This window comes from Fulmarus glacialis, unplaced genomic scaffold (genome assembly GCF_000690835.1).
Source record: "Fulmarus glacialis isolate BGI_N327 unplaced genomic scaffold, ASM69083v1 scaffold40381, whole genome shotgun sequence".
NCBI classification, from domain to species: domain Eukaryota; kingdom Metazoa; phylum Chordata; class Aves; order Procellariiformes; family Procellariidae; genus Fulmarus; species Fulmarus glacialis.
In genome coordinates, this window is record NW_009195401.1 from 23,705 (window position 1) to 33,394 (window position 9,690).

Here is a 9,690-nt window from a genome sequence, read left to right on the forward strand (position 1 = left end):
AGCCAGAGCACTGTCATGCTCCATGGATGGAAGATGGCGGGTATCTGGCAAAGAAGGGAGACACGATCTAAGATAGAAAACTAAGAATCCTGTATGAAAGGCATAGAACTGTTATACTTCTCATTATTAGTTTGTTAGATACATAAGAATTAATTGCAAACTTTCTCTTGCATCTTCACATTTGATTTCTCACACGGAAATGTACAAACTGCACTTTAAACCCTACAGGCCTGCACTACCCTGGGAGCAGGTGGCGGCAATTCGTTCGCAGTACATCACATGTCAGAGCCAAATGAAGGGTAAGTTTTGGCTATAGCTCCTGGGGAGAACATGGGGTCTTATACACCACATATTAAAGGACAGCAGATTTTCATGTCCATACAGAACCAATAGGGCGTTGACTTATAAAGAACCAAACCAGAGTAAAATTGCTGTGAATTCAATTCATCTGCATGGAACATATTGCCTTACAGAGTGCTTGGAGATCTACCAAAGATGGGGGCTACCTAAGAGTCATATTTACCTAACAGCTACTTAACGCTGTCCCAAGGGAAGGATGACAAAGTTCACCAATCCTGTTGGAATTTCAACCTGTTTCCAAGAAGACAATTATCCATCCAGAATCAAGCATAAGGTTAATTCAGCCTCAGAGAAGAGCTGAGAGAAAAGTACGGATAGTCCTTTAACAATAGAGAAAGCAAGTTTTCTCAGCGATCTGGAGTGATTTATTCAGTGCTGCACACTGAGCCACTAGGCTAGCTGGGAACAAAGCCCAGGAATCTGGACTGCTTCTCATGCAACCATTCTGCACGTGCAACATTCTGTACGTGCACTCTTTCTGCATGTACAAGAGCTAACAGGAGAAACGTACCATTCTCTGATGGGTTCTGCTCCTGGCTTTCGTCAGGGAAATCCCCGCTGGCTACAGACTTTGGCAAGCTATCATCTGTGCTGTGTTTTAGCTGCTCAGGTGCCACTCTCTTGAACTGCTGCATTCTCTCCACTACCAGCTCTGCTACCCGCATCTTCGACCCTGCGAGCGGCGGTATCTTTGAGGTGGGTGAAGAGCAGGTTCCTGGCTGTGTAGTAGGATGGAAGGATAATGTAGTCTGGGAACAGCCACTCAGAGTATTTACTAGAGGGGGAGAAAACACCAGAGCTTTACCGGTCAGTTTTAAACGCATAGCTGAGCTGCCAAGCTTGCTGCTTGGAAGCCGTCCCCAACAGCAGCCTAAGCCAGGCTCAGTTTTGCAACAGCCATTCTTAGAGGAAGAAGTGAACAATTTGTTTAGCTATTACATGACTTTATACTTGATAACCACAGTAACAGTATCAGGCTTCTGTGCTACAGTGGAGTTTAGATATTTCTATATCCCTTTTAGAGGAAGGAATATTAAGGAAGGCCTTGCCTGAAGGTCACTAGCAGGAGCAACAAGCAAGGCAGCCCTACAGCCCCGCTCTCCCCAGCGTTCCCACTGCGGGATGTCCCGTGGTTCCTGCTGTTCTTCGCTGTTTGATCTCCAAACCCTACCTGTGACTCGAACTGTCAGGCTCTGAGCTGAAGGAACCTGGAGTTCCCAAAGAGAGGTAGTAACAAGCAGGAGGCAGAGGCAATGCCAGACTAACACCTCGGCATACCACTGCTCTCCTTGAGGTATCCTGTGGATATGGGCAGCACGCAAGATGGGCCCACAGATCTCGCCAGCCCAGTATCTGGTCTCTGAGCGCAGTCAGCAACACATACTTAAGAAAGGGTTGATCAGGACAGGACAGGTACAAAATAATCCTTCTCCTGGCTGACCTTATTTATCAGTTTAAGGACTTCCTGCACTGGTGACTGCAGTCTGGTCATCATGTTTAATAACCACTGAAGGACTAATCCTTTATGAATTAATCCAACACCTTTCTTAACTCGTTTATATTTTTGGCCTTGACAACATCCAGTGGCAATATATTTCACAATACAATGACGCACTGGGTGAAAAAGCACCTCAATATATTCTAAGCTTGCTTCTAGATGATTTGAGGGTGTTTTTCTCAGTCCTGATATTGCAAAAAGCAGTGAATAATGACTCCCTAACACATCACTTTGTACCAAGGGTTCACCTTACTGAAGGACATCTTCTGCCTGCCTGTGGCACAGAACGCGCTCCTAGGTTAAACCCCTAGATAAGCCTAAGTAGCTAAGTGTAGATGGAAACACAAGATGCAAGTCTGCTTCGATCAGTGCTGCTATACGTCCCCTCCAGGTGGACTTCTGAAGAGCTCCACTGAACTACAGAATGTTTTCGGTCCTAGCCTATTTTCTGTGTGAAAGATTTCGGTTCACTCACCTGTCAGGGTCCTCTGGCTACACTCACTGGTCACTGTACTCAGCTGGCTGGCAGGGAAAGGGTTTCTCCTTCCATCCCCTTGTGCAGTTTCACCACTACTACAGGCCACAGCGTCACCATCTTCTTTGTGCACCAATGTTTGTTCCTTTGGACCCAAATCTTGAGGCAAGTTTGTTTCCTTCACTGCTGGTAAGCAATGATGGTTTTGGCTCTTAGCAGCAGCTTTCCCTCTTCTTAATTTGGTTCTTGGTGCAGTGCTCTTTGACCTGTTCTGAGCCCTCTTCGCTGCCTCAGCATCCCCAGCTTTTTTCTTCGCTCTGCCCAAAAGATTGGCCCACAACTCTTTAAAATCATTGTCCTGTTCATCCATTGGCCTGCAGGTTCCAGTAATACTGTGGCCTAACGACACTGTGAGGACGGGAAGGCAGGGGAAGATACCAGAGTCGGTTCAGGTTTGCATCCTCCACGACCTGCAATTTTCAACAAGTCCCTTCCACCACCTCAGAGATCTCCATTCTCCAGGCTTCAGTGAGGTCAACACAGTGGGCACTTCTCTGCTGTTCTGACAGTTCATTCTTCCACACTTAACTCACAGCCATTTAGTAGAGCACATTCTCTCTCCAAGGACCCCACCTGCTTTCACACATAATGCATCGAAAAGTTGGTTCTTCAGAGGTCTCTAGATCATAAGTTAAGCACCTCAGTTCGTACAGAGCACGCACAGGATCTTCGTGACATGCTATAGGGCTTCAGAAAGACACTTAATAAAGCCCTTAAATAAAGAAATAAAAAAAGGTGATTATGTAGGATGGTATATGCAGATGCACTGTGGGACAGGGCTGGGGTAGAACTTTGAAGGAGGAGAGCATTTGTATAAAATAGTAAGATTAGAAAAAGCACGTATTGACCCAAACCACTATCACTATAATTGTACTACAGAGATGCACAAGCCACATTAGGAAAGAAGAGGAAAGCTTTCAAAACAGATCTCTGATACTGGGTAGGCTTTTGTCCTGGAGCTCACGATTTGAGACTGTCCTTTTTTTATATGCATTCATACTTACATTTATATAACACAAGACCAGGGAATGCAGCAGGGGAGAGAAAAAAACAAACGTCCTTCAGATCAAGCAGCTATTCTAGAGTGTAAAATTCTGCTTTACGACACAGCAGCTTTAAAGAGGAGAGTCCGATCTCATTTTGAGAAGTAAATAAAGGCAGTTTCTAGCATTTCAGAAGGGTTTCTGGGACAAGTCTGAGAACAACTCTATCAAACATGTTCACCCTTTCTCTCCTCTTACCTCTTACCTTGGCTGCTCACTTTCAGGATTAGCTCTCCGGCTAACTAATCTGAACTCTTCCTCCGAGTATTCAATAAACTATGGCACTGACCATGTTTCACAAACTGCTGTCAAATACACAAGGTAAACAGACTAAACAAACGATATTTTTAAATGAGTTTCTTCATCTTTTCAGCTACAGTAAGAACAGCAGTACTAGCTAGGGATTACTTGGAACAGCACTAGGTACAATGTCCAGATGGAAATGCCATCAACCCCCAGGCAACATTAAAACTAGATCTCTATTCTTAGACATTTTGATTGTCCTCTTCTTCCTAGTCCTAAGTTCACTATGGTTCTGGCTATTTTACCAGACGTTTTATATTGCTCCCAAAACCTATTTCTTTCAAGCCCAAACCAGAGTGTTTCACTTGGAATGGCAGCAGCTGTGGTTCAGTTTCTCCAGTAAGCTCTGGGCATAGAAAGACTCAAAAAGCAGGAAAAACACATGCGAGATTGTTTTCTCAAATGGCTTGGCTGCAGACATGCGAGGCCAAGGAATGCTGGTTACACACTTCATGGGTCAGCCTTTCCTATAAGCAATTACAGATGTTAATGGATTTATTTATTTTAAACTCAGGCTCCCAAACCAGCAGAGGATTTTGCTGTGAATCTTGGAGTAATTTTCTGTTAGAGAGAAACTGAAGTTTTATGTAGCCAGTTCATAAATTTAATTTTCCTGGACAGAATCTTGGTGGAGTTATCATTGTAAATTGACCATTTTCTTCTAAGTAGGAGACAGCATGTGGAGAAAAACAGAATCTCACATCCTGCACGGCTTTAAATACCTCTCACAGACACATCTGTACTGTCATACTATTTATGGTGAGTTCCTGATATTAAACTTTGAAACAGATCAGCACTTTTGCATTTGCAATCAATGTTCAGCGTCCCAGGTAGACCAAGTCAGACGTACAAATGATGCAAAACTAACTAAGAATTTATCTGTCTTACTCCTCCCTTTCCAGACTTGTATTTACAGGCTCCTGCTCTGTTCAACATCGCAGTATTTCTGATGCTGCTGCTATCGGTGTACCTGAGAGCTAGCTTTGGCACGAGTTTGTAAAGATCGAAAAGTAATGGCTTTGAAAATAATTTCTTTCAGTATAGTATTCAATTCATTTTGGAAGATTTTAGGACTCTACAAATCATAAAGCTGGTCAAATAAAATAAACAACAGCACTTACCTATCCACTTAGATGCCAAACTTATAGCCCAACTGTGCCCTTCAAGTAAACGTGGATCAGCAAAGTACTACAAAACAGGACCAGTAAGAACGAAAGATGGAACCTGGAAAATGGAAAGAAAAGGTTAGATTTAGCGTATTTTGTACTGACTGCTCTTTATGCTCAAGTTCCTAGTTGCAGAGGGAGGGAGACAGCAGTAACACATGCTCTAATGGCTAAGTTCTGCCACTTCTGTCGACCTGTGTACTTGAAATACGTAGGTGAGTCAGATGCACTGCTTAGGGTCTGCTCAGCTCAGCGCTATCTCCCCAGCAGTCAGCAGCACCGCATGCCACTGCAGAAAAAGCCCAGAACCTTTCAGAAGGCAGAACAGGTCAGACAGACTGGATAAAGCCCTGAGGAACCTGTTCTGATCCCTTAGCTGACCCTGCTTTGAGCAGGACGTTGGACTAGAGACCTCTTGAGGTCACTTCCAGTCTGAGTTATCCTATGATCCTACAAATAGTCCGTCCTTCGCCTTTTCCATTTGGGACTAATTTTGTTTCCTGATTACTTCCTTGAAACCAGAAGGACAAAAGTTAATTCTTACAGCTATCAACGTTACTATCATAACCCTCTAGCCATGTAACACCCTCACTTTTTTGATCCTGCCATTTTTAAGCTCACAGGCATCTACTGAATTGAATTCCCTGGTTTAACTGAAAAAAAAAAAGGAGAAAGTACCCCTTTTCATCAGTTCTGTTTGCTTCCTTGGTACTTCACTGACTTGTCTTCTGTTGAGACAAGGAGGACAGAAGCTCCAAATCCACTCTCTTTAGACCACTCAGTACTTTATTAAATTACATGTATCACATCTTCCAGTGTCTATGCTCTAAGAGTCCTAGTCTTTCCTCTTTTCCTAGGAGAACCTTTCCTGGCCCCTAACCATCTCCATCAGTATTCCCTGAACCTCCTTCACTCTCCATTGCTTTTTCTGAGACATGTTGACCAGTACTGCAGACAGCAGACTGCTGATACTGCTGAAGAAGTAGTTTTATATTGTTCACATTCCTTCCCCATCCAGGCCTCGCAGATCCTAACAGCTTCTTTGCTTTGTTTTGAAAGCACCTGCTTGTTGAGCAAAGGTTTTACCTGAACAGAAATGCCCAGGACTCTTTCAGTATCTGGTATCATTAAGGTGTTCCATATAATGTATCTCTTTTTCCACCTCCATGCGCTACTTTACACTGTTTCACGCAGAAGTTCATGATCTACTGTGTTACCTGCAGCTCGGAGCCTGCTGGAACCACCTCTGATGTCGACTGAGCTGAAAAAGCTGCGTCACTGCCCAGTGGGACCACCAGGCCCATGCCGAAGTGGATTCAGAATGAACCCTTGGATGCTCTTTGCTACCTTTCAGCAAGTTTTCTCTCTCAGATCATTTACCATTCACGGTAATTCTTTATCTCTTTCCCCTTTTCAAAGGGCTTCTAAGCAAGCTACATTAATCCCTTCTTTATTTCCCGATTTGTTGACAAATTCAAAGCACTCCATTAGACTACTGAGAGACACTCTACTGGAGAAACTAGGCTACTGTGTTGGTAAGATGCTATCAGGTTAAAATATATATAATGACAGACATCTACAAATAACTTGATGATCATTTCAACCAGTTTAATAGGTACATATAAAAGACTTACTGCCTTGTAATTACTTAGTTCAATCATAGAATCCTTCTTAAAAACCCCCAAACAAACAGATAAGACATCTGCTACCCTCCCACCCTTCAGAGCAGCTTCTCTTTTAACGACTGAAAGCATATTTCTACCAGCAGTCCAACCACGTGACACTATCTCTTCTGAGCTCTCAAATATACAACATCTGGGCCTGCTCGCTTGCTGCTTTAAACAGTCTATTTGTTCCAGGAACAATTCTCCTGCCGTTTCAGTCTCCAAGAGTATGTCATCATCGTGCCTAGAAAGCGTAGATCAATGCTAGGTAGGCCTCAACAACTTGTACCCAGTGGATACCTTCTCCCCTCTCGACCCCCCCAGTGGTGCCTCAGCACATATCCTCCTCAATTACTCATCTTTAAGGAAGCCTGACTCTATACCTTCAAAAAACCGAAAGTGCCATGCTACCTTGGGAGCAATCTCCTGGATTTCCTACGAAATACTAGGGGAAGTCGGATTATTTAACACTAGAAAGCGAGGCAAAAAGTAACCTGAATTTTTTTTGATACGCCATTTCCTTGTGGCGAAAGTACAAATCGCCCCATTCTGCAGACAGATCCTCTCCCCCCATCTCCACCAGTGAAACAGCCTAACAGGCGGCTGTGTTCCTAACTGGGTGTGGGAAGACATGGTGCTGAGCCTGCAGCACCTGTCTCCACTAGACAGGAAACACGGAGTGAGGCTGCGCTCCGGGTGCCAGGCGGAGCAGGTTGCTGCAGGAAGGGTGGCACCTTGCTCGGCAGGAGCACCTTCTCCCACTTCCTCCACCAGCAAGATCAACATAGGAGTGGTCCTGACAGCCCTGTACAGCTGGCCAGAACTTAAGGGAAAGTCAAAGAACGGGATCAAAGTGACTGGTATCACCTCAGTCTTCAGAAATGAGTTAATTGCCACAGTCTGTGTGAACCTAGGCTGCTAATTACAGCGTATTGACAGTGGACAGGATGATGGGATGCACACTGTTGTGTTGGCTCTGGAAGTTTTATCGCCCCGCTCCCCTTCTCCTTTTTTGAAAGCTGCGGCCTGAAGATTGGAAGGTTGGTAGCAAAACTTTCAATCAAGCCAGTCCAAATACTGCAAAGGGAAAGAATTTCTATAGCGTTTATTTTGGAAACCACACCAGAAGGCGGTCCCTAGGGATTCTTCCAGACCAAATCCTGTAACAAAAAAATCTTCCTACAGGTTCCTGACGGAGAAGAACCTACATGTCAACAGTATAACTTCTGAAAAAGCATATTATCCTCCATACTTTCAGAGACTCTCTTCACTACAGCCTGTTCTCTCCAGATTCCTGCACTAACCAATACCTTTATCACCAAAGACACAACACTAGATCTGTACAGTGCAGGATCTCTGTGTTTGTAGAAGTGCAAATAAATTAACACTGAGGACAGCAGCGCTTGTTCTATGAGGAGAGAACAAATGTAAGTGATAACAGGAATTCAAAGTCAGGTACCAACCCTCTTGTCCTGGTCTCTGCCAGCTTTCCTGTGCCAGAAAAGGATAACAAAACCAGATGCAGAAATATAGGAAATGACAAAGTCTATATAAGCAAGGAAATAATAGCTATGAAAATCATAACCGGATTCTAACGAGCAATCTTAGCAATGACCAGTATCAACATCTACCTGTCGCTACCCACTTCTATTACCCGATATCCCGTCAGAGTATCATGCTCACATTTCTTTTAAAGACTACACCTCCCCCTGCTAGTACCTTGTACGCATGGTAACGCGTTTCACAGCCAGTAAAAAAATCTACCACATTCCAGACATGAATTTTAAATCACTACTTACATGACAAAATGCCCTTCTATCTTTCAAACGCTGTAGCAACTAATCTTACCTTATAAAGCACTTCACTGAAATAGAAATTTTTACTTTATACCTCCTCTGGAAGGATAAAGGGGAAGTGAACATAAAAATAAAAAGTAACGGTTGCTCAGGTGCAAATGCTCATGGCTTGTATGCAAACACAGTAGCATACAAATCAGAAATATATGCAGTTGGTGTTTCAAAAATGCTTATTTGATTTGATTCAAAACAACAACAAATTATTAATTTAAACAGAAAAATACAATGGAGAATTAAGGACTGAATAAAAACATTTCACTAGAGGCCCAAAAAATCAATAAAGAGAACAATACTTATTAAAACCTAATTTGGTTTTCAGAGAAATAGGAGTAATCAGAGTAATAATAAAAACAAATATGTAAAATAACATCGTGATAAGGGAATTGGATAGCACTGAATATAAACAAGGAATTGTATTAAAACGAGAGGGAGGTAAAATTACCTAAGATTAGTTTTCTGGTCAGAAAAGTTAAGGACTCTCAAAAAGATTTTTTGGTGTACATCAAAACCAAAAAAGAAAAACCTACCAAGGCCGCTAGATCATCATAAAACAAACTGTAAAACTCTTAATACTGAGAATATGCAGAAATAAATATTCTTATAACATCCATCCCATGATGTTGATGGAAGTAGCCTATTTGACAGTAATCCAAAGCGTACTGAACAACAGCTGCTGAAGGTATTTCTGTCAACAGAATCAGATCATTTGCAAGCAGAAGTCACTGTGATTTTTCAAAAAGGACAATTAGGGAAGTGAACAGCCATCTTTCAGACTGAGATAAACGCCAGGCAGTTAAAGAAATGGCTTATATGGGAATTGATGAATAAAGATGGATAATAAAATTAATAACAATCAACACAGTTTTATGAAAACCAAGATCTCCTATGGTAAGCTAATAGCTTTTTAATGAGATCTCTCTGTGTTACAGAGATGTAATTCTTTTGTAAACCATTAAAGAAGTATCGAGGGACAAAATGATTAATTAAAATCATGCAAAATCAATACAACACATTTAAAATTATTAAAATGTAGCCAGATAGGTTTCAAACTGCAACTGCAAACAGCAGTCATTGAGCACGTATGTTTCCCACTTGTTTTCTGTTATTTAGACTTAGGAAATGAGCTAGGAGAGACACAAACCACCACTGATCAAGCTGTCTGATGATGCAGAGAAAAGAACCGTTAGATAGCGTTGACGACAGACAGAGGCAGAAGGACGCAAGACCGCTTGGTAAACTAGCACAAAGCCATCGTCTTGGGACGA

At 42.6% G+C, this 9,690-nt stretch overlaps 1 protein-coding gene across 1 annotated transcript in view; it reads right to left on the minus strand.

Moving 5' to 3' along the window:
- The window catches only part of SLX4 (SLX4 structure-specific endonuclease subunit), a 22,491-nt gene extending 19,788 nt beyond the window's left edge, over nucleotides 1-2,703 (minus strand). The window contains 3 exon segments of the mRNA XM_009588080.1: nucleotides 2-44; nucleotides 872-1,135; nucleotides 2,334-2,703. Of these exon segments, the coding sequence (XP_009586375.1) occupies nucleotides 2-44; nucleotides 872-1,135; nucleotides 2,334-2,703 (677 nt within the window).
- Nucleotides 2,704-9,690: the final 6,987 nt, after the last annotated feature.